Source organism: Pollachius pollachius (assembly GCF_949987615.1).
Source record: "Pollachius pollachius genome assembly, chromosome: 9".
Taxonomy (NCBI): Eukaryota; Metazoa; Chordata; class Actinopteri; order Gadiformes; family Gadidae; genus Pollachius; species Pollachius pollachius.
This window is the reverse complement of record NC_136942.1, coordinates 23046651-23074566: the sequence shown is the minus strand read 5'-3', so window position 1 is coordinate 23074566 and position 27916 is coordinate 23046651. Positions and strand designations below refer to the sequence as shown.

The 27916-nt window shown below is 46.0% G+C and overlaps 4 protein-coding genes across 6 annotated transcripts; all 4 read right to left on the bottom strand.

Moving 5' to 3' along the window:
- Window positions 1-584: 584 nt before the first annotated feature.
- On the bottom strand, window positions 585-3767 carry LOC307081071 (high choriolytic enzyme 1-like). Of its 2 annotated transcripts, none has more exons than XM_079744093.1 (8): window positions 3693-3767; window positions 3401-3446; window positions 2684-2836; window positions 2025-2142; window positions 1528-1706; window positions 1343-1424; window positions 973-1103; window positions 585-713 (listed from the first exon to the last, which is right to left on the bottom strand). In XM_079744093.1, the coding sequence occupies exons 1-7, from the start codon at window positions 3753-3755 to the stop codon at window positions 977-979; spliced, it is 768 nt and encodes a 255-aa protein (XP_079600219.1). In that variant the 5' UTR covers window positions 3756-3767; the 3' UTR covers window positions 585-713; window positions 973-976. The 2 variants fall into 2 exon arrangements, with proteins under 2 accessions (XP_079600219.1, XP_079600220.1); XM_079744094.1 differs by having other exon boundaries at window positions 629-713; window positions 928-1103.
- A 3173-nt stretch (window positions 3768-6940) lies between these two features.
- LOC307080418 (ADP-dependent glucokinase-like) lies at window positions 6941-8891 on the bottom strand. Its single transcript, XM_079743109.1, has 2 exons — window positions 8271-8891; window positions 6941-8077 (listed from the first exon to the last, which is right to left on the bottom strand). Exon 1 carries the CDS (start codon window positions 8882-8884, stop codon window positions 8345-8347), a length of 540 nt encoding a protein of 179 aa, XP_079599235.1. The 5' UTR covers window positions 8885-8891; the 3' UTR covers window positions 6941-8077; window positions 8271-8344.
- A 1280-nt stretch (window positions 8892-10171) lies between these two features.
- adpgk (ADP-dependent glucokinase) lies at window positions 10172-16913 on the bottom strand. 2 transcript variants are annotated; one of them, XM_079742942.1, is made up of 8 exons: window positions 16677-16913; window positions 15670-15911; window positions 14255-14480; window positions 13763-13825; window positions 13042-13162; window positions 12567-12763; window positions 12304-12402; window positions 10172-12139 (listed from the first exon to the last, which is right to left on the bottom strand). In XM_079742942.1, the coding sequence occupies exons 2-8, from the start codon at window positions 15870-15872 to the stop codon at window positions 11576-11578; spliced, it is 1473 nt and encodes a 490-aa protein (XP_079599068.1). In that variant the 5' UTR covers window positions 15873-15911; window positions 16677-16913; the 3' UTR covers window positions 10172-11575. The 2 variants fall into 2 exon arrangements, with proteins under 2 accessions (XP_079599068.1, XP_079599069.1); XM_079742943.1 differs by having other exon boundaries at window positions 10172-12136.
- A 524-nt stretch (window positions 16914-17437) lies between these two features.
- Window positions 17438-23423, bottom strand: snx22 (sorting nexin 22). Its single transcript, XM_079743087.1, has 7 exons — window positions 23208-23423; window positions 21544-21627; window positions 21235-21339; window positions 20771-20865; window positions 19945-19977; window positions 19621-19691; window positions 17438-17811 (listed from the first exon to the last, which is right to left on the bottom strand). Exons 1-7 carry the CDS (start codon window positions 23292-23294, stop codon window positions 17705-17707), a joined length of 582 nt encoding a protein of 193 aa, XP_079599213.1. The 5' UTR covers window positions 23295-23423; the 3' UTR covers window positions 17438-17704.
- Window positions 23424-27916: the final 4493 nt, after the last annotated feature.

The window sequence follows — 27916 nt, the reverse complement described above, 5'->3', positions numbered from 1 at the left end:
AAAGAATTATGAGTCCAGGTCAATCTGGTGAAGAGGAATAAGCCTAATTCATGATTTTTTTACAATAGCGCCACCTTTGGGTGCAGTACCACAAGTTTGGGTTTATGGGTAGAGGGGGTTATTGGTAACCATATCTGAAAATTTCAGAAGTTTTCGACTTACGGACCTGCAGTATGACTTTTGCAGAATTCGAGGAAAAAAAAAACCGTTACTGAAACGTTACAAAGCAACCTCAGCAAAGAGCAGCATAGAGATCACTGCATGCTACATTGTTTTTGGAAACAATCAAAAATATGTAAATTGCTTATCAAACTTCATCCATGGTGAATTCATGACCTCATCACTTCAATCCATGGTGGATTCATGACCTCATCACTTCAATCCATGGTGGATTCATGACCTTATTAGGCTTCTTGACTCAAACATTGGCGGCTTTGCCCTCTAACTATCTTCCCCTTGCTGAGATGCACCCTGTGCACATCTGTATTCTGTTATTATCAGGTAGAAGATGGTCAAGGCCTGGAGCAGGATTCAGAAGGGTCAAATGAAGGTCAATGAACACAAAGGCTTGGTGGATGTCTATGGTTTATTAAGAAAAGGTACAACACAAGGTCAAGCCTTGTGATTGGCTCTATACACCCTCAGACTATAAACAGATGACTCTGGACTCCACTGTGATTGGAAGTTGTTTCTCCAATGGGAGTCCTTGTCACCTGTTACAAAGACAAAGCAGAGAAATGGCAACATGAAGCGATCATTAGATAAACAGCATTGAAAAAATGACCACTGACTCAGTATCACATCCTATCATTAATGCAACATTGTGTACACATGCATCTACATGGGGAATGGAAGACTTGGACCATTGCCTCATCAATCTATTCTACCTCGGGCATTGAACCTCTGAGCTTGTTATGAGGGCCTTACTCCACAAGGGTCCTGAAACAGGAGGGCCGGTGTGGACTGACTCACCCACTCAGCACTTGTACAGCCTGTTCAGCCTGGTGATGTCGTTCTGGCTCATCTGGGTGGCCTTGCCGATTACGGCGTTCTGGTTGGGGATGGGCACCATGGTGGGCTGGTTGTTCTTGGAGAAGGCGTACCTGGAAGCATGCAGAACACTTAGCAGCACATACTCTGACACACTCCTCCTCCACATGGACTCTGGTCCAAAACAAACGGGAGTGTCGTTTTTACTTGTTTCACACAATGATTAAATATCCTGTAAGCGGCCACTCTGTGGTGTTTTGAGGCATAAGATCAAACAGCAATGCAGTTAGTTCACTTTTCTTTCTTTGGGGATGTGGTTGAGAGGGCATCAGGCTGATGGGGTCAGACTCACTTGTGGTATTGCATGACAGAGTTGTAGTCGTAGGAGGTGGCCTGGTTCAGAGTGGCGATCTTGTTGAAGTTGTGCTGCATGCCTGTGGAGGACGGACCAGAGGGGTTATAGGTGTGTGTGTGTGTGTGTGTGTGTGTGTGTGTGTGCGTGCGAGAGATTCCCTGGATGAGGACTGAGCCACTGACCCGACTGGACGTTCTGCAGCAGCACCCTGATGTGCTGGTCGCGGTCGGAGCGGGTCTGCTCGTGGTTGAAGCCCAGGGCGTGCAGCAGCTCGTGCTGCACAGTGTTGTGGTACAGGCAGCCCTGACGACTCAAGGACACCGTCTGGGAGTTACCGGTGTGACCCACGAAGGAATAGCACCTACGATCAGAGAGGCGGTCGGAGTCAGGACGCGTTTATTTGAGTGGGAAAGTGTTGGGAAAGTATTGATTTCACGTCTACATATGAATACACCATGAAGTGAATGTATTGATCAAAAGCCATTTGTCCAAACAAAAACAACATCCTAAAACAGGGTGAACTACTTTAGAGGTGATTTGTAAAGTCTGGAGCTCAATCAGGATACAGTAACGGCCTAATGATGTAGAATGTGGTCAAATGTTAAGAGACCGAAGACAACCGTGAGTAGGTTCATAGTGCTTGTTGCTTCTTTGTGGGACGTGAGCGCACGCTCCTCACCCGCTGAGGGACTGGATGCTGAGGTAATCCCTCTGGTTGCTGCGCTTGACGAAGCGGATGCAGGAGAAGCCAGAGAAGGACTGCAGGCCGCGGTCGATGATGGACCGCTCGCGGGAGGCTGCAGGGAAGGGGGAGGAGTCAGGGTCAGGCAGGAAGGTGGAGGAGTCAGGGGAAGGGGGAGGAGTCAGGGACAGGCAGGAAGGGGGAGGAGTCAGGGACACGGAAGGGGGAGGAGTCAGGGACAGGCAGAAAGGGAGAGGTCAGGGACAGGCAGGGATGTGGGAGGAGTCAGGGGAAGGGGAGGAGTCAGGGACAGGCAGGGAAGGGGGAGGAGTCAGGGACAGGCAGGGATGTGGGAGGAGTCAGGGACAGGTCGTTGGAGGAAAGGAACACCCTTCACGTTTGACAGTGAAGTGAGGCTATAATGAATCTCAATCTATGTTCAGCTGTGCTTGAACTTTTTGTACTAAAGGGGGAAGACATTTTATTATGATTACCATCATTTTAACTAAACATAATAATAATCCTAATAAAATAAGCGAAAGTTTGTTATTTAAATTGTTCGAATACTCTGGGTTTTACATGGAGTTCTGGGTCTAATGTTTTGTAATAAAGTGAGTGACTGTATTCAGGGGGGTGTGACAACAGGCTGCACGTACAGTACTGGCTGGAGACGGTGTAGGGCACGTAGACCTTGCCGTCGCTAGACTTTCCCCACATGCAGCCGCGGGAAGTGCAGGGGTCAGCGTTCCTCTCCATCTCGTTGTCGTAGGCGATGTCGTCCACCACGTAGGGCTCGTCCTCAGTGCGGACTAATGACAACAAGAAGAAGACATTTTATTTAAATAGTGTTTCCAAGACCACCAAAGGGGTGTGTGTGTGTGTGTGTGTGTGTGTGTCTGTATGTTTGTGTGTGTGTGTCTGTCTGTCTGTCTATCTGTTTGGCTGTCTGTAATTTCGTGTCAGACTACGCAGCATGACCATGCAACATGACCAATCCTCAATCGGATGCAAAGTAAGTTCTTGGGAAAAATGAATATTTTATATGTATTTAGTATTATAGTTATTCTTTTTTTTATATTTCTAATCATTACATTAATATTAATTATAGATATGGTATAACATTCATTATTATAATTGTTATTTTTTAGCTGAATTTAAAGGCAGATGGGTTTTTACAAACGGGTGGAATCCTACTGGCCTAGTTGAGGTAGATAGACAGCCCAGTCTGTATACTATGGCACCAGAAACAGCTGCCTAGCTATACTACTCATTCCTTTATGGTCTGTGGCTGGATTCGTGGGTTTCTATAGTGTGAACATGTTGAGGAAACAAGGAAACACTGATCTGAATATGCTTTACTCGGCTGTACTTACCGACATCCTTGTTAGCTTCCCAGAGGAGCTCAGACACAGGGCGTTCCTGTAGTGAACCAAACACAGACCGGATGTCAGGGATCCGTCCAGAATAATATGGTGAGATGATAGGAAGACATTTTGGATTTGACCGATGACATTAAGATGTGGTCATTGTCACAGGCTTGGATCCAACAGACAATTCTAATCAACACTCAAACATGGATGAGGTATGGCTGCATAAATGTCTCAGTAGAAACAGTTAACAGTTCAAAAATTATTTATTTATATTAGAAACATGTAGAGTTGTTACCTCAGCCCAGGTGGAGACCACAAGGAGAGCCAGCAGGCTCAGAGCGTACTTCAGGGCAGACATCTTGCTAACCTGCAGGGGAGACAGTGTTAATACTACTAGCCTGTCCAGAACCCCTATTTATGCTCCCCATTGGCTCCGGAACTGTCCATGTAAGGCTCTGAGGAACGCCTCTTGGCCAGATAAGCTGTTTCCTTGAGAACATCAGGCTAATTCCCACATGATCAAAAATAGGTAAATAGAACGTGACGTATGCAGGACATATAGCTGTGCCCCATGACCCTCTTTAAGGAGCTGATTCACTCTTGCAGGCTGCCAGGACGCTTTCTGAAGCTTTATTCTTTATTCATTTTAAATGTCTTTAAACAATAATTTATAAGCAAGAAAGTAATGCAGACTCATTTTCCACAGACATTCCTCTCCTTTACATTGTGATAATTCAAACTCTTAACTGGAATAGGGCTTATGCATCACTGCATCACTTATTCTGTATTCATTTGCTGTTTCTTATCAAATTCTTATCACATTCTTTATCACATTCTTTTTCACAGTCTTACACAGAGTTACAAACCGTGTTTCTTTACTCTGTCTAACAGCTTCTTTTTAATTTAATTTTTATTTTGTTGAATGCTTGCTGAATCTTCTTTTTTATTTCCTGGATTAATTGGTGTAGTAAAAAGGCTGTTATGATAATTTTTTTATATAATCTGAATTCTCACGATATTTGCTATAAGCTCATCTCAGGTTTACCTGCTGAATGCTTCTGCCTCTAATTTAATATTGTTTTAACCTTATTCTTATATCAGGGAGTTAAACACAACAAGATTCAGACTAGCAAAGGACCGGCTGTAAGAGGAAACAAACTTATCAGCAGTTGTTATACGCTTGCTTGCTTGTTAACTTGCTTGCTCAGGTTTGCGTAACCACTGAGTTTAAGGCCGAGCTTCTTATCCACCTAAAGCCCGATAAAGACAAACAGATGAAGTAAGGACAACATTATTTATTCAAGGCCTTATTACATACTTTTGATTTGATTGTGACCCTTTCTTCTTGGGTTTATTTTTTACATTTCATTATTTGAGTCCATAAGGGAGCCTGGATCTCTACACTGTTTCTCTTTCATTATTTGAGTCCATAAGGGAGCCTGGACTATCCACTGTTTCTGTTCCTCCTCATCTGAAGCTCTGGGAGAATGGAACAGCCAGGGCTCAATGATGCCCTTCTGCTGAGAAACCAAATTACAATCAAACCAACATTTTCACATCATACTGTAGTTGTAGAACATTTCTAACATCTGTGTCGACCAGAGAGCAGTTTGAAGAGCTTACAAAGGGAGACCTGAATCACGTGAAGTGTATTTCATAACACAAAGTATACTTACCACGAGCCATTATATTGTGAAACTATAGTATATGTTCCTGTAGAAGTTAAAGAAGTTAACGTTTTATTCGTGAGGTCATTTAAAAGCACTACACTACCCACAATCCTAAAGTGTAGCACAACGACTTTGATTGTTGGAGCTCACTGGTAAAATGGAAACGTTTACCCGCACCCGTGAAAGTCAAGTCGCCGATAACTGCTGAACTGAACTCGATCGCTTACCAGAGAGCAACCATGATTTCCCTTAGACTTATGGAAAGCTATAAGAGAGTGGTTGTATGAGCTGTAGAGGAAATCTGTGAATGAACCAGGTAGTTTCTTTCTGCTTGACTCAATATCCTTCTTGCAGAAGCGACTGATCTGAGACCATCAGGGACCTCAAGGCCAATCAGAATAATCACTAGGTGCAAGATATATGGCTTGTTGGGGTAGGCAAAGGCTCACACTGGGGCATTGGTAAGACATCGATCCCTCTGGAAGGCTTCCTGACATTCTGGATCCCCCCTTGAGCCAAAGGGCTCAGACTAATCCAGGATAGCCTTGATTTATCATGTACCCTATGTAGCAGGGGCATGGCCTTTTGTTAGCACTGCTAACAGCCTGTCGATGGACCCATAACCTTCTATGAATCGTCAGTAATACCAACTCAACAAAAGATCTCAGACTCTTTAGGTGGTTGGGCTGCAGACAGGGGGTGACTCAGCTGAGACAACGTATCCCAGCTATCTTACCTTTTTCTGGCTAAACTGCACATTGACTGGTGAGTTTCAGGTCTACCTCACCCAACCAATGCAAAACTATAAGGGGTCTTTCCTTGTGTTCTCGATAGTTTTCCCAAGGACAATAAACCAGGAGTATCATTTGTCCAACATCCTTCTCCATCGATCACTGGAAGGGGACCAGAGCCCTCCAAGTGTCCTTTCAAACAGGGAGCACCCTAGTGGGTAGACTAATGCAACCTTATCCTCCGCCATGGTGATGTAGAGCGTCAATACACGTGTTGTATACTTGTCTGGGTCTTTCCAATCATTGGGGTTTGCTGTAATCCAGGGGTCACCAACCTTTTTGAACCCGAGAGCTACTTCATGGGTACTGAGTCATACGAAGGGCACCCAGTTTGATACACTCTTCTGAAATAACAAATTTGCTCAGTTTGCCTTTAGTTATGTATGATTGTTAATGATACTCATCTATGTGAAGACACTGATCATGTTCATGATTTCTCACAATAATTATCAACAATGACTTCAAAAAGGTGGGAAGGAGTTGTTCGAGAATGAGTTGTGCTACTTTTAGACAGGCCTGCGGGCGCCTCATATGGTCCTTGCTGGGGACCTGTGTTGGTGACCCCTGAATCAAAAGAACAATCGGATGGTTCCATTATTTTTCCTTTTACCAACTATGGGACTGCATTATTCCTTCATTGGGCCAGCAAGCAATAGTCTTTGAAGAAGTTTCCTCATACGCTCGACGTGGGAGAGAATTCAGGAGCTCTTCAAGACAGCCTTCTTACTCCTCTGCATTGGCCATTTGATCACATGGGCAAATCACATGCAAGTAGCCGGGTAGACAGACAGGTAGCAGGGTAGGTACAGACAGGTAGACCATCCAATCATAATTCAATTATTGGATGGGAGTAAAACAGGCACCCCCGACAGCCACAGGTTGGTTTTTATTATTTGCTAGAGCATTTAATTGGTTGGTTGCTGTCGGGATGTAAAGATAATTTTACAAATAGGACCATAAATGGCTGCCCTAGCTTTAACATACTTCTCAAATATGTATTTGCAGATCATCGTTGCTGCAGCAATGCTGCTCACAATCTCAAGCATTTCAAATTGAAATAAAATAAGACCCCATAATAAAGACATCGGTTTTATTATTTACATTATTTTCATCACAAATCACAAGGCAACTTGCCCTGAAAGTCAATACAAGGTAAGACACAAGATAAACAGACTGTAAACTTAAAATAGACTGTACTTGCTAAGACAGGGCTGTTGTCAGTGAGGGCTCAGTACCGATGAGCTGCGTCCCCATAGGGAGCAGAGGTTCTCCTTCAAGAGACCCACTCTGCTGGATGCAAGGCTCCTCTCTCCACGGCATTAAGACTCTTATTGCATGCCATCGTTGGCCATTTGAGGTATACAAATACATTCTGTTAATGAGAAAAGTTTGACGTTGGAAGTATCTGACTTACGTCAAATAGATCCAGAAAAAGCTAGTTATATATTCATAGCCATTATTTGCATAAATTCCAAGACTGCTGCCATCACTACATGCCACTGTATTATCCATACATTTTACTTCAATCAGTTTATGAAAAGCCAAATACAGGTGAAGTAGGATGTGCATCACAGTTAAAACGTTGAACCTTTAGTTTGCTTTGCTGGCATCAGAGGGGCTCTGCCCCTCTCCCCTTAGAAACAACCTTTTAATCAGAATGAATCCACACAGAGCGAGTCTCTTACTTTAGAACAAATGTATTTTGATTCTTTGATTAACTGGCTAATGAACATCTTTATAGAGCAAGCAACATTTGAGTATAATGGCATGTGACCAAACTATAATGGTCTAAAACAACCTCAATGAAGCACATGTGAAAGCGGAAACATGTCCTGATTCCTAATGGTACAGTTTTTTATGAGAGGATCTTAGGCAGGACAAGGAACCATAATGTTCTCTATTAATTTAGTGTACTGAAACAAGTATAGACACAAGACCAGGAAGTATCCTTGAACCTTACAACGAGTGACACATTGTTATAATCAGTTGAATATTGTTTCATAAAACACACTTTTAATTTGTGAGAGGTTTAGCTCTTCGCACTGTTGACAAAACTCTAAACCCTTCCTCTAAAGGCACTGACTGCATGTTTAAAAAGGTATGCCATGCCACTTGAGCCAACCAGACTCCTCGGAGATGGCTTTGAATCGTCGCCGGCTCTGCATAGCTCGTTGCCATCCTGATCAGACGGAGTTGAGACGCGTTCTGCTCCACGCTCGCTGTGTTGGAGGGGGAGTGAAGAGCATGGAAGAGAAAACGCTTATGGAAGGAAGGCTGAAGGTGTTAAGAGGCAGGATTTTAAGTCACCCACACATCCTACTAACTAAAGGGTCACCAATTACTGAGAACCGTGGCAATACAGGTCTGTATAGAACCTGAACCACGGCTACAACCGAAGAACCGACAGCTTACTGTGCATATGGAACCACGGAGGAGGATGACGGGGAGTGGTCTAGACTAGGAGAGGACAGGGAGGGTTTGGGTCCTCAGAACAGCTGCTGGGGCTTCAGCTCCGAGTACACCAGCCCCTCGGCCGAGATGGCATCTCCCAGCCCCACTGTCCTCAGCGGCTGCTTGCACACCAGCACCGGCGAGAGGTGAAAGGTCACGTTGCCGCGGCCCCACACCGTGACGGGCTCCGTCGGGTCCAGGGTCAGCCTGGCCCGGGGTTCACTGTGCGAGCTGTGGAACTCCACGGGCGCCTTGAGCTCCACCGCGCCCACTTCGACCGTCTGGACGCCGCAGGCCTGGGTGCTGGCCACCCGCGCCCCCGCCATCACCGCCGCCGCCTGGTTCCCCCAGTAGCCGTCCACCGTGACCAGGATGTGGTAGGCCAGCGTGTGGAAGTGGATGCGGGTCAGCTCGGCCTCGGAGGACGGCTCGCTGCGGCCGTGCTCCTGCAGGATCCAGAGGAGGATGTCGCTGACGCGGCCCACGTCCGGCACCCCCTTCCAAGAGGGCAGCTCCGCGTGGGGCCCCTCCCCGGCCCGGGACAGGAACAGCAGCTCCTGCTCGTTGAGCCCCATGGAGCTGACGATGGGCATCACCTGCTACCGGGGCGAAGCACAACGACACCACGGGTGACTGAATCTGTGGGACTGAACGCACCTATGTGCAAACTCCTCTCCGCACCATGGGGGTGACTCAGCTGAGACAACGTATCCCAGCTATCTTACCTTTTTCTGGCTAAACTGCACATTGACTGGTGAGTTTCAGGTCTACCTCACCCAACCAATGCAAAACTATAAGGGGTCTTTCCTTGTGTTCTCGATAGTTTTCCCAAGGACAATAAACCAGGAGTATCATTTGTCCAACATCCTTCTCCATCGATCACTGGAAGGGGACCAGAGCCCTCCAAGTGTCCTTTCAAACAGGGAGCACCCTAGTGGGTAGACTAATGCAACCTTATCCTCCGCCATGGTGATGTAGAGCGTCAATACACGTGTTGTATACTTGTCTGGGTCTTTCCAATCATTGGGGTTTGCTGTAATCCAGGGGTCACCAACCTTTTTGAACCCGAGAGCTACTTCATGGGTACTGAGTCATACGAAGGGCACCCAGTTTGATACACTCTTCTGAAATAACAAATTTGCTCAGTTTGCCTTTAGTTATGTATGATTGTTAATGATACTCATCTATGTGAAGACACTGATCATGTTCATGATTTCTCACAATAATTATCAACAATGACTTCAAAAAGGTGGGAAGGAGTTGTTCGAGAATGAGTTGTGCTACTTTTAGACAGGCCTGCGGGCGCCTCATATGGTCCTTGCTGGGGACCTGTGTTGGTGACCCCTGAATCAAAAGAACAATCGGATGGTTCCATTATTTTTCCTTTTACCAACTATGGGACTGCATTATTCCTTCATTGGGCCAGCAAGCAATAGTCTTTGAAGAAGTTTCCTCATACGCTCGACGTGGGAGAGAATTCAGGAGCTCTTCAAGACAGCCTTCTTACTCCTCTGCATTGGCCATTTGATCACATGGGCAAATCACATGCAAGTAGCCGGGTAGACAGACAGGTAGCAGGGTAGGTACAGACAGGTAGACCATCCAATCATAATTCAATTATTGGATGGGAGTAAAACAGGCACCCCCGACAGCCACAGGTTGGTTTTTATTATTTGCTAGAGCATTTAATTGGTTGGTTGCTGTCGGGATGTAAAGATAATTTTACAAATAGGACCATAAATGGCTGCCCTAGCTTTAACATACTTCTCAAATATGTATTTGCAGATCATCGTTGCTGCAGCAATGCTGCTCACAATCTCAAGCATTTCAAATTGAAATAAAATAAGACCCCATAATAAAGACATCGGTTTTATTATTTACATTATTTTCATCACAAATCACAAGGCAACTTGCCCTGAAAGTCAATACAAGGTAAGACACAAGATAAACAGACTGTAAACTTAAAATAGACTGTACTTGCTAAGACAGGGCTGTTGTCAGTGAGGGCTCAGTACCGATGAGCTGCGTCCCCATAGGGAGCAGAGGTTCTCCTTCAAGAGACCCACTCTGCTGGATGCAAGGCTCCTCTCTCCACGGCATTAAGACTCTTATTGCATGCCATCGTTGGCCATTTGAGGTATACAAATACATTCTGTTAATGAGAAAAGTTTGACGTTGGAAGTATCTGACTTACGTCAAATAGATCCAGAAAAAGCTAGTTATATATTCATAGCCATTATTTGCATAAATTCCAAGACTGCTGCCATCACTACATGCCACTGTATTATCCATACATTTTACTTCAATCAGTTTATGAAAAGCCAAATACAGGTGAAGTAGGATGTGCATCACAGTTAAAACGTTGAACCTTTAGTTTGCTTTGCTGGCATCAGAGGGGCTCTGCCCCTCTCCCCTTAGAAACAACCTTTTAATCAGAATGAATCCACACAGAGCGAGTCTCTTACTTTAGAACAAATGTATTTTGATTCTTTGATTAACTGGCTAATGAACATCTTTATAGAGCAAGCAACATTTGAGTATAATGGCATGTGACCAAACTATAATGGTCTAAAACAACCTCAATGAAGCACATGTGAAAGCGGAAACATGTCCTGATTCCTAATGGTACAGTTTTTTATGAGAGGATCTTAGGCAGGACAAGGAACCATAATGTTCTCTATTAATTTAGTGTACTGAAACAAGTATAGACACAAGACCAGGAAGTATCCTTGAACCTTACAACGAGTGACACATTGTTATAATCAGTTGAATATTGTTTCATAAAACACACTTTTAATTTGTGAGAGGTTTAGCTCTTCGCACTGTTGACAAAACTCTAAACCCTTCCTCTAAAGGCACTGACTGCATGTTTAAAAAGGTATGCCATGCCACTTGAGCCAACCAGACTCCTCGGAGATGGCTTTGAATCGTCGCCGGCTCTGCATAGCTCGTTGCCATCCTGATCAGACGGAGTTGAGACGCGTTCTGCTCCACGCTCGCTGTGTTGGAGGGGGAGTGAAGAGCATGGAAGAGAGAACGCTTATGGAAGGAAGGCTGAAGGTGTTAAGAGGCAGGATTTTAAGTCACCCACACATCCTACTAACTAAAGGGTCACCAATTACTGAGAACCGTGGCAATACAGGTCTGTATAGAACCTGAACCACGGCTACAACCGAAGAACCGACAGCTTACTGTGCATATGGAACCACGGAGGAGGATGACGGGGAGTGGTCTAGACTAGGAGAGGACAGGGAGGGTTTGGGTCCTCAGAACAGCTGCTGGGGCTTCAGCTCCGAGTACACCAGCCCCTCGGCCGAGATGGCATCTCCCAGCCCCACTGTCCTCAGCGGCTGCTTGCACACCAGCACCGGCGAGAGGTGAAAGGTCACGTTGCCGCGGCCCCACACCGTGACGGGCTCCGTCGGGTCCAGGGTCAGCCTGGCCCGGGGTTCACTGTGCGAGCTGTGGAACTCCACGGGCGCCTTGAGCTCCACCGCGCCCACTTCGACCGTCTGGACGCCGCAGGCCTGGGTGCTGGCCACCCGCGCCCCCGCCATCACCGCCGCCGCCTGGTTCCCCCAGTAGCCGTCCACCGTGACCAGGATGTGGTAGGCCAGCGTGTGGAAGTGGATGCGGGTCAGCTCGGCCTCGGAGGACGGCTCGCTGCGGCCGTGCTCCTGCAGGATCCAGAGGAGGATGTCGCTGACGCGGCCCACGTCCGGCACCCCCTTCCAAGAGGGCAGCTCCGCGTGGGGCCCCTCCCCGGCCCGGGACAGGAACAGCAGCTCCTGCTCGTTGAGCCCCATGGAGCTGACGATGGGCATCACCTGCTACCGGGGCGAAGCACAACGACACCACGGGTGACTGAATCTGTGGGACTGAACGCACCTATGTGCCAACTCCTCTCCGCACCATCCAGACAGGTATTCAAATGTTGCACAACAGAAGTGGTCTCAAAAGTGGGGCAGACAACCGCCGAGTGTGTCGCATGTACCTCTTGCATGATGCTGTTCATGTAGTCCATGTCGGTCATGCTGGCCAGCTCAAGGTGGACAGGAACATCTTTGCGGATCTCAGATATTGCCGCCACTGCCTGCAGACATGACATTGTAGTTAGAGTCATTAATGCACTTAACAGCTCCACTTGGACTCAAAAGTGTAGGCCCCATTTGATTCCTATGTGGAATGTGTGTTGAACACGGGCCAGTTTGACTGTACGATGAAATGCTCAAATGTCTGTATTCCTCTCACACACACCTCTTTGAGCCTGTCCTCCCAGATCAGCCGACCCATGCCCTCCATCATGTGGAGGCCAGACAGCACCACCAGGTCGGGCTGGAAGTCGTCCAGGCTGGCCACAAACGTCTCCAGCGAGCTCATCTCTCCGTTGGACACGTCGTGGGAGAAGATGAAGCGGTTCGCCTGAGGAGCTCTGGTGGAACCCCACTGTTCGCCTGGGAACCAGAGAGGCCGTGCACATCAGCCCCGGTAGATGACGTTGCATCGCATAACAATGACCGATGGGCAGGTCATCAGGCTGGACAATGCTCTGATCCAACACGGTGAACAAATTACCAAATTCAGTGGGGGTCATCGCGCGCGTCAAATTAAAAATGTAATTGTTGTGGGCCACTGCAAAGGGACGCATTTGACCCACAGGCTGCCAATTGAGAACCACTGATCTGGAAGATTAGTGTGCGAGAGAGTGGGCAATCATGGGTTTGTTCCTCACCTTCTTGGTACTCCAAGATGAGGTGGTACTCATCGCTCTCCTGCAGCGATTCTGGGGGGACAACAATCTGCTCGTCCAGCATCTCGTGGAGCTTTGGGCCCACCGGGCCACACAGTAATACCTGAGCCAGACACACAGTCAGGCTCAGCACAGGAAGACCTCCACACACACAGTCACTGAACACAGGCAGACCTCCACACACACAGTCACTGAACACAGGAAGACCTCCACACACACAGTCACTGAACACAGGAAGACCTCCACACACACAGTCACTGAACACAGGAAGACCTCCACACACACAGTCACTGAACACAGGAAGACCTCCACACACAGTCACTGAACACAGGAAGACCTCCAGACACACAGTCACTGAACACAGGAAGACCTCCACACACACAGTCACTGAACACAGGAAGACCTCCAGACACACAGTCACTGAACACAGGAAGACCTCCAAACACACAGTCACTGAACACAGGAAGACCTCCACACACACAGTCACTGAACACAGGAAGACCTCCACACACACAGTCACTGAACAAAAGAACGTCCAGACATGCGGTCAGTCTTAAATACGGGAAGACATCCAGACACACACAGTCAGTCTGTATTAATACAATAAGTAAAATGACTTGAGCATTGCACTAAATAACTTACAATGAATAACTAAATTACTTTCAAACAAAGTATTGAACAAATTAGAAAAAACAGGAACTACCGTGATATCAGAGTAGCTGGCGAGCTTCTGACCAATGAGGGCCGCGTTTCCCCCTACATACAGCTGAGAAAGACACAAGATCAAAAGCTTAAATCAATGATCCGCAGGCTAGTGAATTACTAGAGAGGAAGTACTATAATATAAATACTTTTATTTATTACTTCTTCCTTCAAACTGTAGTTCTGAAATGATGCATTTATTGGACTGCTGTACTAGGGTTTGACACTGCTCTATCGGTGCCCAGATAGGTGTGTGTGTGTGTGTGTGTGTGTGTGTGTGCGTGCGCGTGTTTAGCGGTTGTAAAAGGCCAGCAGACACCGTAAGGAAATGCTGGCTCAGGCAAAGACCCTCTTTTGAGAACCGAAATGGAAACCAGCCTGACCGCCGGTCACGCCTGAAAAATGTATTTCTGTCTCCGTGTGTGTGCATGTATGCGTATGCATGTATGCATGTATGCATGTCTGCGCGCGTGTGCGCGTGTGTGTGTGTCACCTTAGCCCCGGGGTACTCTGCGGCGGCTCTGGCGATCCTCTGGAAGGCCCCCTGGTCGCTGAAGAAGCGCTCTGCCGCCGCCCCTCTCTCCATGTAGTGGATGAAAGCCTCCTTCAGGTCCTCCGAGGAGTGGAGCACCTCATGGTCCAGGCCGGGCCCGGGGTCCAGCGCCGAGGCCTGAAGGAGACCCACCCCGGAGACCACCACATCCACGCAGGCGTTCACGCTGGGACCAGAGGGTTTATGGAGTCATAAAGTGTCCAGTGAGAACCGAACAGCCATTCAGAGTCAACTACAAACTGTGACTGCAGCACCAGGTTAGAGACAGCATCTGGCCGCAGCGGTACGTTACAACAGACACATTAGTAATTCTACTTCATGGTACCAAGACTCATGTTAGTCCAGTGAACTGTACCAAAACGCCATTAGTCAGTCATTATCAGTGAGTTTGTAGTGAAGTGTGTCAGTTTAAACGTGAGCCCAATATATGCATGCATGAATAACGTTTGGGAAAGTTCAACTCTGCTTCCTCAAAATAGCACATGGTTTCAAGCCTCTCAAATGCCGAAATAGGAAATGCATGTCATCAGTGAAAATGCCTTCAGAATTATTTAAAGTGATTAGTGTATTAACATAGTGAAACTACAACCACTATATTTGACATATTTTTGTTTTTGCAATTTTAAATACATTTGTTTGGTTAAATGTTTGATTAATTGTATTATTTTTAATAGTCTGAAATTAAATCTGAAATCAGTCCTAGGTTTTACCCAATCCCCCGCCATCCTGTGGGCGGTCTTTGTGCTTGGACCAATCATCAGCTGCCACCTTTTTTGAAACCCTTGGATGAGGTGGTGGAATGGGGCAGACGCTACAGCCTCAGAGTGTTTAACACTTAGCTCGCTGCTGCCCGCAACACGCTGCTGAGCTCAGATTATCTGCACTAAATACACTCAATCTGATTGGCTGATCAAAATAAAAGGTTGGGTTGCCCCAAGCAGGAGGCTGAGCAGAAGGAAGCAGTCCAGCTGAACGTAGGCAGGGGGGGCTGTCTCCCAGCCTCCAGTCCCTCTTTTATGACGCTGATCTTACGTTTACATGGTTTGGATTAGATTTTCTATTGCATATTTGCTGTATTGCAACAGAATATTGTCATATGGTCAGTTATATATAGAGGAGGATAGAGTTACTCCTTCTATATTTGATCGCTGTGTGCCGTCAGTAGGGACGTATACGAAGTTTAAAACATCCTGTCACAATGTCAGCTAATTAAGGAATATTCCCCTGAAGCAATGATCATTCAACACCCGACATCTCCGTTGCATGTCCCCGGCCCTACACCCTGTAGTGCCCAGTCTACCTCTATCATCGTACGTGTTTCCCCAGCCATGCGTTGCAGCGTTCAGTGGGCTCACCCTACAGCCACCTTCCGCCACTGCCTGGAGGGCAGGGTGATCAGCGTCTCCCAGGCGGAGGAGATGGCCTGCTCCGCGCTCGGCCCGCGGGCGTCTCCCTCCGTTATGTAGCGTAGGACCTGAGCGGGAAGGTCAGGCTGCGTCTGGTAGAGGACGCCCACCCCCAGCGCCAGCAGGGCCACCAGCAAGGCTTTACCCCACATGATGCTCTGGCACAATTATCTCACGCGCACAACCTGAAACTACAGGGAAAAGGCCTTAGTCCGGCCGGTCAGAGCGCAGGGAACGCCTCCCCTGGGGAGGGAGAGCAGGTACGAGCACAGGTTTGGCATGGAAGATTTGTGAGGAACGAGCGGAGCGTTTTAATGAGCCCGAACCGAGTCAACTTAGCCCAGAGCTGACAGAATGTAGACACAAAATCAAAGACCTTCAGCTCTATACAGAGCTAGAGACGTATGAACCATTCACACTGAGGTTCAATGGTATTAGAAAGAAATGAATGGAGAACAAACCATCTGGGATGGTTTGGACTAAGATGATGAACCAATTGTAGGCATTAATAGGCAAGGTTTTCTGACATTGGCGGGTATAGGGAATGATTTATGCATGCATGATATACGATATTAATAGACATATCCCTGCAATAGTGTTGCTGAATATGCACAACAAACGAGTCTTATCAATTGCAAATCATTCAAGTCAACTGATCCATCACATAAAATGGCTACGAATGTACCCTTCTCTGTTCCACTTATAATGGGATAAATATGCGACAGTGAGGATCAAGGACACTCATCTCCACAGTTTAAGTTTGCATCGTGGGATGCTCATTGGTTGCCAGACAGTGACGTCAGAGCTGTACAGGATACTGGATACTATGTCGCCGTAGACCGGAATCTAACGCTGACTAAAAAGCCTTAATTCACTTTTAGGTGGATGTGGTTGACAAGTTGCTTAACCTTGCACAACAATACGATGCCATAGGTATAATCGGTCAAAGTACTTACGTGTGCTGGCCTATGATCAGGGGCCAGGCAGGAGGACTAGAAGACGCACCGGTGTGCTGGCGTCCTTCCTGTCAATCACAAGGCGGACATATATCCCGGATATGTTCTGCAGGAAGAGCACCGCTGTGTCTCTGGAGCACCGTTGGCTGCAGGGTCAGAGCAGCTCCGTGCAAGGAATAGTGAAGGAGGAACAGAGGAGCAGATCCGGAGAAGCAGAGTGTTGGGAAAGAGTCGAGCCTTTCGCCGACTTCCGCCCACTGCTTAGTGCGCATGCGCCAGGTCCAGGACATAAATACCCAACCCTGTCATTTGTGATCTCCTCAATCTGTCGTTAATGGACAGGAACAGGTCATTTAGTGCCATTTACTACGTTTACTCAATCAAATATGTCTGGCATTAACCGGTGAACCAGGAGGGGTATTTGATCAATACTAATACATGGAGCCAGAGCAACTAGGACGCACTGTCCTGATCAGTGTTCTGTGTTGGCAAGCAGAATGTTCTCAGGTAGCAACATGAAAACATATCCGCTCCCGGCAGGGGCCCGCTCACGTGGGCAGGGGCCCAGATAGATATATAGCCATAGAGATAGCTATATATATATATATATATATATATATATATACACATAGATCTCTCTCTCTCTCTATATATATATATATATATACACATATACATATACATACATACATTATATAGATGGATGTGTATTACTTTCATAATAAATATTTAAAAAGCCAATTTTCAAAACAAACAAACTGACTAAGAAATAGTTTAATAAAAGGTAAACAGAGTATACAAACACAATAAATCATTGAAAAGCTGAAAATGAACTAAAGCTGTAAATAAATGGTTTAATAATATTATAGCCTAATAAAGAAATACATCACACAAAGTAAGGGCGCATACTACATATTTTTAAACCAGCGACAACAGAAGGCCTTCCCCAGTGGCTGCTCCTCCCATGCTTCAGCAGGACTGAAGCATGTTCTTCACCGGACCAGAAGGTCTCCCTAGGAGAGGTCTCCCTAGGAGAGGCCCCCCGCAGCGTCCTTGGTACAGGCCGTGAAGCTGACCCGGACGTCCCGGGGGTAGAAGCCTTCCAGAACGCCGTCCACCACCATGTCCGGGAGGCCTGCGCAGAAGAGAAGACCATTGGGCTGCTTGCTTGAGGATCAGGCTCATCATCAGTAGTCAGGCAGTAGTATTCCAGCACAGGGGAAGGAGCAATGTGCCACTTTGGCCAAGGTCCGATTCCTTAACTAGGAATGGTGGTTTGGCTGATCAGAAGAGCCACTGCTTCAGCGTCTATAGCGTTGAAGACCAAGTAACCTCTTGACTTTCAACACTTCATGTTCTCAGCCCATCACGTTTGCTAAATTCAAGATTCAAGAATTTGTTGGTCACATGCGTAATCAGTGGAACAAATATCCCATATCATGCTTTTTTATGGATAATAATTGCATTTGGGGGTACTACTAGAATAGGGTAACATGCCTGTATGTTAAAAATACCTCTTATTATTCTCACACTGTTCATGCCTGCAAAACCAATTTCGGCGTCTTTCAAAAACTGTCTGTCTTGTATCATGTCGCTTTAAGGCACGCCTCCTGAGTAGCCCAGTCTGCTGTGATTGGTCAGCACGCCCACTCTGTTGCTATTGGTCGAACGCTTTGCAGGTGCTTCTGGAAATTCACACCCTTGGAAAGTTGTAAACACTGCGGGAGGCGGGACTTTTGCACTTGAGTACCGCTCACTGCACAGTCTGACGTCACAGTGTTACGGAAGTAAAGTTTGAGCGCAAACGCTGTTTCACGCACTTATTGAGGGGCGTTCTCGGTGGGCGAGAATACTCCCCCTGGCACGGACTGCGATGGTTCTAGTTTAGCAGACGTAAAACATGTCTACATACGTCATATACTTCACCGTCCCCCGTTGCAAGGTTAAATGGCCTTCTTCTAAACCAGGGGCCGTATCCACAAAGCTTTTTATCTAACCGCTAGGAGGGCTCCTAACTCGGGCTGAACGTTTTTACCAGGGCCGGCGCTGGCCGTTTCGGTGCCCTAGGCGACTCGACATTACTCGACATGCAAAGTTGCATTTTCCCTGTTACTATATATCAAAGTGTTATTTACTAATTCAACCACAAGTTTGATACCCTCACGATTTAACATACTGTATATCTCTTTATTAATTTGCAGTCCTCCATTGATTTCAAAGCATTTGGTCTCGCTGCAGCCGTTTTCAGATTCTTTGTGAATAGGTCTTGCTGAGTTAGGAGTTCTCTCGAGGGCTTTTAAGGTCTCCTAGACTTAAATGCTACTTTTAGGCCTAAAATACTTTGTGAATTGCTCTTACTAAAAGAAAATAGGTGTAAAAGAAAATAGTCCTAAATTTAAGATCGACACGCCCATTATTTTTAGGAGTTACTCCTAAATTCTTATTAGCTACTTTTAGCCCTACGATTCTTTGTGAATACGACCCCAGAACTCTGGTTTTTGTTGCATTTACACTTCCAAATATAACAAGTTCACACCGCAAAATAATGTCGTGTTGACGCGACATTTCTAAGACATTATTTGTGCTATTGTGTGGAAGGCCATTGCCGGAAATAAGGTCTTAGAAATATCGAGTTATCACAAATATGTAAACAGGAGGGTTAGTCCAGAACATCTTCTGGCTCTATGGGCGCAAGTCTAATGACATAGGTGAAGATTGCTGTAACACCTCCTGGTAGGATGTGATTGGTCCGGGGATTGAGCCTCTCGTTCAACTACTAATAGGACAACTGCCAGGCAGAATGGAGACCGAGGAGAACATCTTAAGAGGTAGCAGCACGCAAGATAATGGCATTAAAATAACTTGAAACAAACCAATAACATGATAGTTGTTGTTTAAAAACCCTCTGAAATAGAAAGACATAAATCCCGATGGTTTCCAGTACCTGCAGAGAGGCAGCTAGTGATGTAAGGGTCTTCGGAAAACCCCAGGACGCGCTGATGAGGCAGTTGGTAGCTTGAACCCAAGAGAGGAAGGTGGATTTGCATACATGTTCTAATATTATCCTAAATGTTAGTTATTCCAATTATTTTAGCTACACACACACACACACACACACACACGTATATATAAACTTCTAGTATAGTATTGTATAAATGTTTGACAGTTTTCAGTCAAAGTGTCAAATAGCAGCTCTGTTGTCACTTTGAAGAATTGCTTCGCAAAAATAAACATGAGGAATTGTACAAAAATGAATTAAAGGTCTGACCTGAAACCCTGGTCGTCCAAATCATCCAGGGATCTGTCCAATGAAACAACATGTTAGAGAGTTTCACACGGTGAAGATAACTGACGGCACAGCATTGATTTATTAATGGATTGTTGGACCTCGTGTGCCCTAATCTGGGATCCAGCCCCACTGTCCCAAATTATATCACAACGTCGGGGGGGACCATCGGGGAGACATTCAACCAAATAAACTCATTCATGTGATTGGATGAAGTTTCGCAGGGGGGGGATCAGTGGATTTCTTCAGCGGCCAGCCTACACAGAGCTTATTTTAAACCTTTACAGAGCCTCTTTATAGTTCACTACTTCTGGCCTCCGTTTATCGCCTCCTGAAACATCATCGATCACAACACATCCGAAGCAGAACAAGTGAATCGCCCTGGTCACCCAGACTGGAGCTTGTCTGCCGTCAGACTTTACATATCCATCCAGAGTCTTAGATATTAAGCTAAGATCTGAATGTGAGACCAGGAGGGTCCAAACCAGGGCAGCAGGTCATCCTCTCCAAAACAATACCTGATGATACTGATAATTCATTTCCTGGTTTTACAATACAAGCATTCGTATGGAAACATCTAGATGTGTGGTCGAAAACATATTAAACCCATGCAAACATCAAAAGTATGTACAAGTGATAAATACTAAACCTGTCTGGGGTGCTATTGCCATTATTATTATTATTATTATTATTATTATTATTATTATTATTATTCTGCCTGGCTCTCCTCCCCTCAGAGGGGAGGTCTAAACCCAGCGAGAGGAGATGGATACAGAACATGGCACCACGTGGAGACGTGGACACTCACTCCATACTGTTGACCTTGTTCCCCGTGTGGAAGTGTCTCAAGAGGAGGAAGTCCAGGAGCTCCTGGGGCACATCTTCATACTGATACAGAATGTCCTGGACGCACAACATGTGGACAGGGTCATGAACTCCAATACTCTGCCTGTATTAACAGTATGTGATGCAAAGATGTTTTGGATTATGGTTTGTGGCGGATCACAGTTCAAAAGAGGTCTTGTTAAACACTGGATATTTAATAATAACTGACTGGAACTGATGTTTATTACTTTAAAGAGAGCAAATCAATTAAGAACTGCTCTGATTGTATGCCTTCAGCAAGAGCTCTTTACTCAAGACAACAGCTCCCCCCGGTGGTGAGTATAGTTATCATCTTTCAGTGGGCTGGCTTGGGTAAAAGACGCTCTAGTGGGGTGGGGGTCTGAGAGACATCAGATGAGGGGGACCAGCTCAGACCCCTCTGCTGACCTGGATGTAGTCCTCTAGCTCCTGCCTTCTCTGTTCCACGGGTTTGGTTCTCAGGTGAGGATTTCTCTTGCTGGGGAAGTCGGGGATCTGCACTATCTTCCTGAGCTGGAGACCATCAAACAATACAGGAGCAACAGATGAGACAGAGGACAGTAACAGACTGATAAACATATGCAATGATTACAATCTTTTGTAATTATTGTTATCAGCCCTAGCTCCAATGACGTTTGATTTCCGTAAATTCACCAAAACACTACTTCTGGACCCGATAGTCATGAGGGCAGGGGGCAGAAGAGTTCACCTGCGTACTTTTCTGTGGAGGACCTGGAACTCGCTGTGTCTTCTGAGCACACAGTGCTTCCTCCCGTTGAACAGGACGTCTACTCGGTAGAGCTGGGGGACAGGAGAAAGGAGGGAAGTTAACGTTCTATTTGATTAAGATATCTGAATTATTAATAATGAACATTGACAAAGTTGAATCTGTGCACATTTGACCATGAATGTATAAAAAGGCTAAAGTATATTGTTCTAAGTAAAGTAATCCTCCCTTCATATACCAGATCATGCCTCAGCTCTGCCTCCTCCCTGGGGCCCGTGGGCCAGCACAGAACTGCATTTAACCCCCCGGTCTCCTCCAAAACCGGACCCACCAGCCAGTGTCATCTGAGCCCACTGGGCCCAGGCTAAGCTCTCTAAAAGGCACACCTGCTCCTGGCTGTCTACGCCATTTTGATTGCTCTTCTTCCCTCATCCCCTTGCTCTATGTACTATGTTCATAGAGCCCCTTATGTGTGAAACAGCAACACTAAAGCGCCTAACAAGTGAAACAAAACAACCGAACAAGAATGGGTTTAAAACGAGTGAACTTCAGATGCACAGAGAAGGGTGCTTTGAATTCTCTCAGGGCTTTGTGTCAGACCCTGGGTAAACACGGTGTCCTTTGAGACCGTACTCTTATGAAAGGTCTGTCCAAACCAAGAGGAGCGTCTCTCCCAGGCTGGCTAATGGCAGCTGGCTCTCTTATTTTGGACTTCTTCTGGCTAATGCCATAGAGCTTTTAGGATCTCCAGGTGGTTACAACAGTGATGTACACTTAGTTTTGTATGAACTACTTGAACTACTACTATTTAGTTAGTTAGTGAATTCTAGACAGTGGATTTGGATGTCATTTATGAACAGAAAGGGGCTAGATCTCTTGTTCAGGATGCCTAGACTGGACAGGACATGTTTATCAAACCCAGTACCTTGGGGTTGGGAGGAGAACACACTCACCTCTGTCCTTGCCCCGGCTGATCAGGATCACTCGGGCATTGTTCCAAATTGTTAGACATTGGCTTGCGATTTCACTTCACCATGACAACATAACTGGTTTAGCCCAACACTTTTTGTTGTTTACTGTTATGGTCCGACATGCCGGGACACCAGACTGGCCTCCAGGGCAGGGCTAGTTACGCCACTCGTTCTCTGATGCAGAGAGTGAGGAATCAACTGGACGTATGACAATTGGTGGAGTTCTGGCCATTGGCAATAAACTGAACACTACTCAATAAACATTGCAATAAACTGGCCAGCTTCAAAATAAAATGGCAAGATTAAAAAAAAGTTTTGGACAGTATTAGGAAGTGTGCAATCCCTATGACATTCCCCAGTCTTGTGTGAAGCAGACCTGCAGGTCAACAATGTGCTTTTCACTTGGAGAAGAGAAAGTCAACATTGAGTTGCACAACAATGAACCACATAAACCTAGGAGAGGGTAGACCAGGAAGGGTTCAGAAATAAACGAGATGAACACCTACTGGGAAACTTTCTTCTCATTATTATCGTTCTTTTGCCTGTTCTCTAGAAATGCATATTCTGCCAGCGTGCAGTGAATAAGACTAAACTCTGTATCAGACATGAACCTGTATGGGGGGGGGGGGGGGGGGGGCACTGAAAACATTTTGCCAGAAGAATTTGAAATAAATCGCGCTCACCTTTGTGGATTTCCCCGACTCATCCACCTCCCGCTCCATCGAGGGGATCGACACCTCAATCATCGGAAAGTTGTCCTGAACCAGCATCTGGTTCTCTGATCTGAGCAAACTCACCTCCCCTCTCAAAGCCCGGTGACAGCCTGGTGACGACAGGAACGGTGCGTGCTGGAGCGCTTTGTCCGGCACGCACTCACTACATGTGTTGTTTGCTGCTTAGTTCCGTAAACTGTATTCCCTATAGGCCTCCACACCTCTCCGATGCTCCACCTACAAACCCCACCCCACCTCCTCAATGCTCCAGCAACCAACCACAGCAGCTCCCCGCAGTGCTCCACCTACAAACCACACCACAACTCCCGAATGCTCCACCTACAAACACATACCATACGCATCCACAAGCTTTAAAGGTGTAGTCCGCCATTTATTGATATAGGTTTTGAGGGCCTTGTCTCCTTCGACAGGTTGTTTTTTTTGGTAATGTTCAGGGCTGGATGGGCTTAACTATGTGTGATAATGCTCCGCCGTGTTTGTGGGTCACAGATGGGCGGGGTGGGTGCGCAGACGCAGAGCAGAAATACCTTTACGCATGACTGACGCATCTGGGCCATCTGGTCTAGCAACGTCCCCAGCTGACAGTCTGCTTGACAAACTACATCAGTCAGAGTTTGTTTTGGTCTTTAAGGAAACAGAACCGAAATAAAATATTTCACGGGGGTGCATGGGACAGAAGTAAAAAACAACACTTTCAAATCCAAGTTCAGTTCCCGTTTGACATTTAAACTTCGACCGCCGAGCAGAGAAAAGGGGATGTGACACACATTTCATCCATACGTTATCACTAACACACTCAGACGCACACAAACACATTTTCCAGCATATTTACACCAAAACCACCTGAAAACTAAATTACTTCTTCATGTGCCCTAACATGTCTATCCATAATCAACCATTAAAAAAAAAAAATCTAAAATAACGGTTAGTCACAATTGGTTTCATCTAATCATACATGTTCGTAACAGACCTCCTCTGAACACAACGCAGGTAATATTCCATTGTTCCAGGTTGGTGATGAACTGGGGTCACATGCCTGACCTATGACCTCTGGCCCTGTGAGTTCTCTTCCTGTCGCTGTTTTTCCAAGCTAGCATAAATGAAGCAGACAATGAGACATAATGCCCTGTGAGACATACTGATAACAGTAAAACCACTATCTTTTTGGTTGCTGTGCTGCTCCGTCAGCATGTTGTGACGAGCTCCAGACGACATCTTGCCCCACGACGGAGTTGTTCAGACTGGTGCTGTCAGCAGATGGCTCCATACCCATGAATAGAAAAGGAAGTGGTGCTGGTTTTTGTTATCACAGCTTTCCCAAAAGGTTGTGTGGTCGCCGCTCTTTAGTCTTTACTTTAATCTACACACCATTTCGGCTGTTTGTGGGGAATAAACAAGAGATGCACACCACACACAAAACACACACACACACACACACACACACACACACACACACACACACACACACACACACACACACACACACACACACACAGAGATAAATACACACAAACACACTAACCCTTGTAAAAAATACCCCCTGGAATGTAAAATACAGGCGAAGTAAAGACGAAAAATATAGGTGTTTTTTTCATCCTGTTGTAGTAGAAACAGCCATGTACGGTATCTGATACAGGACTACTTTATCACATACCTTTAGAGGGGGTATAAATACCCTGTGACTATGAAAAACTACATAGTAATCATAATGTAATGTACGTTCACATCTGGGACTAAAATATGTTTATGATGGGAAAACCAGGCCTGGCTCTTACGACAAGGTACATTTATGATAAGACACTTTCTCTTAAGACAAGGCGTCCTATCTTATAGGAGCATTTCCCCAGTGGAAACATGAATCTGTATTGAAATTGGCTCATATACGTAGTCGAATAGTAACATAAATTTCAAATTGATGCCTTCTTGACCGAGAAAAGGCAGACAGTGACTTTTTGGCAGTTGTGGATTAGTGTTGACTCGGTCGCGAACGAATCAGTTCGAATGAACGAATCGTTAAGACTGATCGTTAACTGAACTGGTTCCTCTCTCTCGTTTGCCTCGTTCGTCTCGTTCGCCTCGTTCGCCTCGTTCGTTCTCAGAGTCGACTCCTCCCAGACCCACTAGTCGCTGACTCGCTGACAGTTCGTTCACTCACTGTGTGAGTGGTGAGGACGGACTGACTGAGAGACGTCACGACTCACGAGAGCCAGCCAATCGTATGCTGTTCTAGGACTGAGTCTAGGACGCTCTCGTTGAATTTTAGTCAATGAGAGACAGAAAGCGACAGGTTTAATGGGGAAAAAACAAATGGGCTTAGTGAGCGAGCTATCTATTATTCACATTGGCCATCTGTTGCATGGACGTATTTAAAGGATGCATTGTACATATTTATAATTCGAAATTCGTCCCAGCCTTTATACCACATTTTTCACAACCTACCAGCTCTCGTTGTGAAGACTACTCACCGCGCAATTTGTTTCAATGGAAATCGCGACAGTGTACTTTCAACATAAAGTGTACATATTTATCATTTGAAATTCGTCCCAGCCTTTATACCAGAAACTCTAGAGTCTATAGTGTAGCGACCCTGGGACATTTAAAGAGTTTGTGTGTTATGTGTTGCATTGTATTTCGTTGTCCGTTATGCCAGTTGTTCTCTGTGCATGCATTGGATGTTCTTCTTGTCAATCAGTGTGGGGGGCGAATCATCAGTTCAGCTGGGGGAGGGCCTTGGGAGAACAGGAGGGTGGGGGCTTGCACGTTGAAGGGACCGGGTTGGGGGGTTGCCCGGGTAACCGTTTGTTGTTAGTGTGGCTTTTTGCCGTAGGTTACGGGTTTTCAGTGACCTGGTTTGTCACCGGCGAGGTCATTACAATAGCGTATAACTGCGTTGCCTGATGACAGTTTAGTGCATTTTTCACAATTAACCAGCTCTCGTTTTGAAGGCAGTGTTAATTTTGGCAGCTAGATTTAGTCTTTGGCTGCACAGGGTTCTGTTTATGGGAGCCTAAAACACCCGGGACACCCACCATCATTGCTAAATCAAGTCTATTATTTTGCTGATATGTCAAACATCCAATAATCAACTACACCCCCCATCCCGCTGCGTTTGGTTAAAGTTGTAATGTTGACGTATGAGAATGAGAACGAGGGAGGCGCTGAGTCTGAGCCGTTCATTCCATGATTCTACCGGAAACTCGACTGAACGAACGAACAAACTAACGAACGAGGGGCTGAGTCTGACTGACTCAGAGAACCGTGTATGATTCGATTCACCACTATCGGAAACTCGACTGAACGAACGAACGAACGAACGATTCGCGAACGACTCCCCTTGGCGAACTGAATCACGCGAACTGGTTCGCGGAAACGAATCAATAAATCCATCTCTATTGTGGATTGAAGACAACAACTCCCACAATGCACCACAATGCAAAGCTCCGCAGGCCCGTCCCATAGATCTAGAAGACTCCACCTATCAGGTTTCTGCAAATGAAGTCCCACTAGGGCTGTACGGTATGGACTTAAATGTATATCTCGGTATGATTTTGAGGAATGGACTAACTACACACTTTTTCTACCTAGATTCCACTTGGGTTTTGGATTGTCGGTGCCGTTAAAGTCGTTAACTATTGTGAAGAAGCATTATGCTAACGCAGATCTGCGCCGATTTAGGACGTCACGACTCTCCCAGTCAAGGTGTCATAGCAACGTGCATTCACACGTGAAATGACAATCACGTTAGGTTGTGAATGGTTGTGAGCAACTCCCGCCTCCCTAACAAGTATGATATATGAAGTCTGCGCAGGTCATAAGTAGTGGTGCGTTTTATTATCCGTCTCGGAGGTCCGAGGACGTTGCCTAGCGACACGCATGAACACGCCCCTTTTCCTCGGACAGCGAACTTGCTTGCTCGGTTGGACTCAGAGGAGACTGAGGACGAATTCCGAGACAGAATTCAAGATGGCTGCGCCCGGTGTGACTTGTAAGTATGAACTGTTTTCATTGTGTTTGACAACAGCTTTCCGGGTGGCGTCCATTTTTTTCTCCAATGACCGATGCGCAAAACATAATAAAACGCTTGAAGTGTGGGCGTGACGTCACATCCGAGGTCCGAGTCGGTTTGCAGAGAATACTAAAACACACCATAGCTCCCGGTTAGCATTAATAATAGTTAACTACTTTAACGGCCCCGACAATCACAAACCCAAATGGAATCTAGACGGAAAAAGTGTGTAGTTGACCTGAGCAGCTTTTACTTCTTCGCCACCTATAGAGTTTGTCACGTACGATCATTCAAATCCCCCATGTTATTTTCCATAGACATTTAAACATGGAACACAGAGCCTCGTAGGCGGGACTTATTCTTCAGAGGTCTATTGCAGCAGGAGAAGAAAGAGATTTTTGCCGTTTGCGGACTCCCGGAGCTCTATATCGAAGTAATATAACATTATATAATATATAATATTATATTCATGTCACATTGACAAAACATCATGTCCACAGCAAATGTAGAGACCTCATTGCTGATTACTACACCAATTTCAGGATGCGGGTCTCTTCGGGAGCAATAACATCACGTTGGCACAAGGTGGAGATCGGTATCATCACAGGGTGCACTATCTCTGTGACACTATTCTCCCTAGCCATGAACATGC

Excerpts from the sequence above, each read along its gene's own strand:
- LOC307081071 (XM_079744093.1), bottom strand. The coding sequence starts at position 3,755 with ATGTCTGCCCTGAAGTACGCTCTGAGCCTGCTGGCTCTCCTTGTGGTC. Across the intron at positions 3,447-3,692 it reads TGGTCTCCACCTGGGCTGAG|GAACGCCCTGTGTCTGAGCT; the intron begins GTAACAACTCTA and ends GGTTCACTACAG. Across the intron at positions 1,425-1,527 it reads GCTGCAGAACGTCCAGTCGG|GCATGCAGCACAACTTCAAC; the intron begins GTCAGTGGCTCA and ends CGTCCTCCACAG.
- LOC307080418 (XM_079743109.1), bottom strand. The coding sequence starts at position 8,884 with ATGGGGCTCAACGAGCAGGAGCTGCTGTTCCTGTCCCGGGCCGGGGAG.
- adpgk (XM_079742942.1), bottom strand. The coding sequence starts at position 15,872 with ATGTGGGGTAAAGCCTTGCTGGTGGCCCTGCTGGCGCTGGGGGTGGGC. Across the intron at positions 13,163-13,762 it reads CCAGCTACTCTGATATCACG|GTATTACTGTGTGGCCCGGT; the intron begins GTAGTTCCTGTT and ends TGTCTGGCTCAG. Across the intron at positions 12,403-12,566 it reads GGGAGGACAGGCTCAAAGAG|GCAGTGGCGGCAATATCTGA; the intron begins GTGTGTGTGAGA and ends TCATGTCTGCAG.
- snx22 (XM_079743087.1), bottom strand. The coding sequence starts at position 23,294 with ATGCTGGTTCAGGACAACTTTCCGATGATTGAGGTGTCGATCCCCTCG. Across the intron at positions 21,628-23,207 it reads AGTCGGGGAAATCCACAAAG|CTCTACCGAGTAGACGTCCT; the intron begins GTGAGCGCGATT and ends CCTGTCCCCCAG. Across the intron at positions 17,812-19,620 it reads CACTAGCTGCCTCTCTGCAG|GCCTCCCGGACATGGTGGTG; the intron begins GTACTGGAAACC and ends TCTTCTGCGCAG.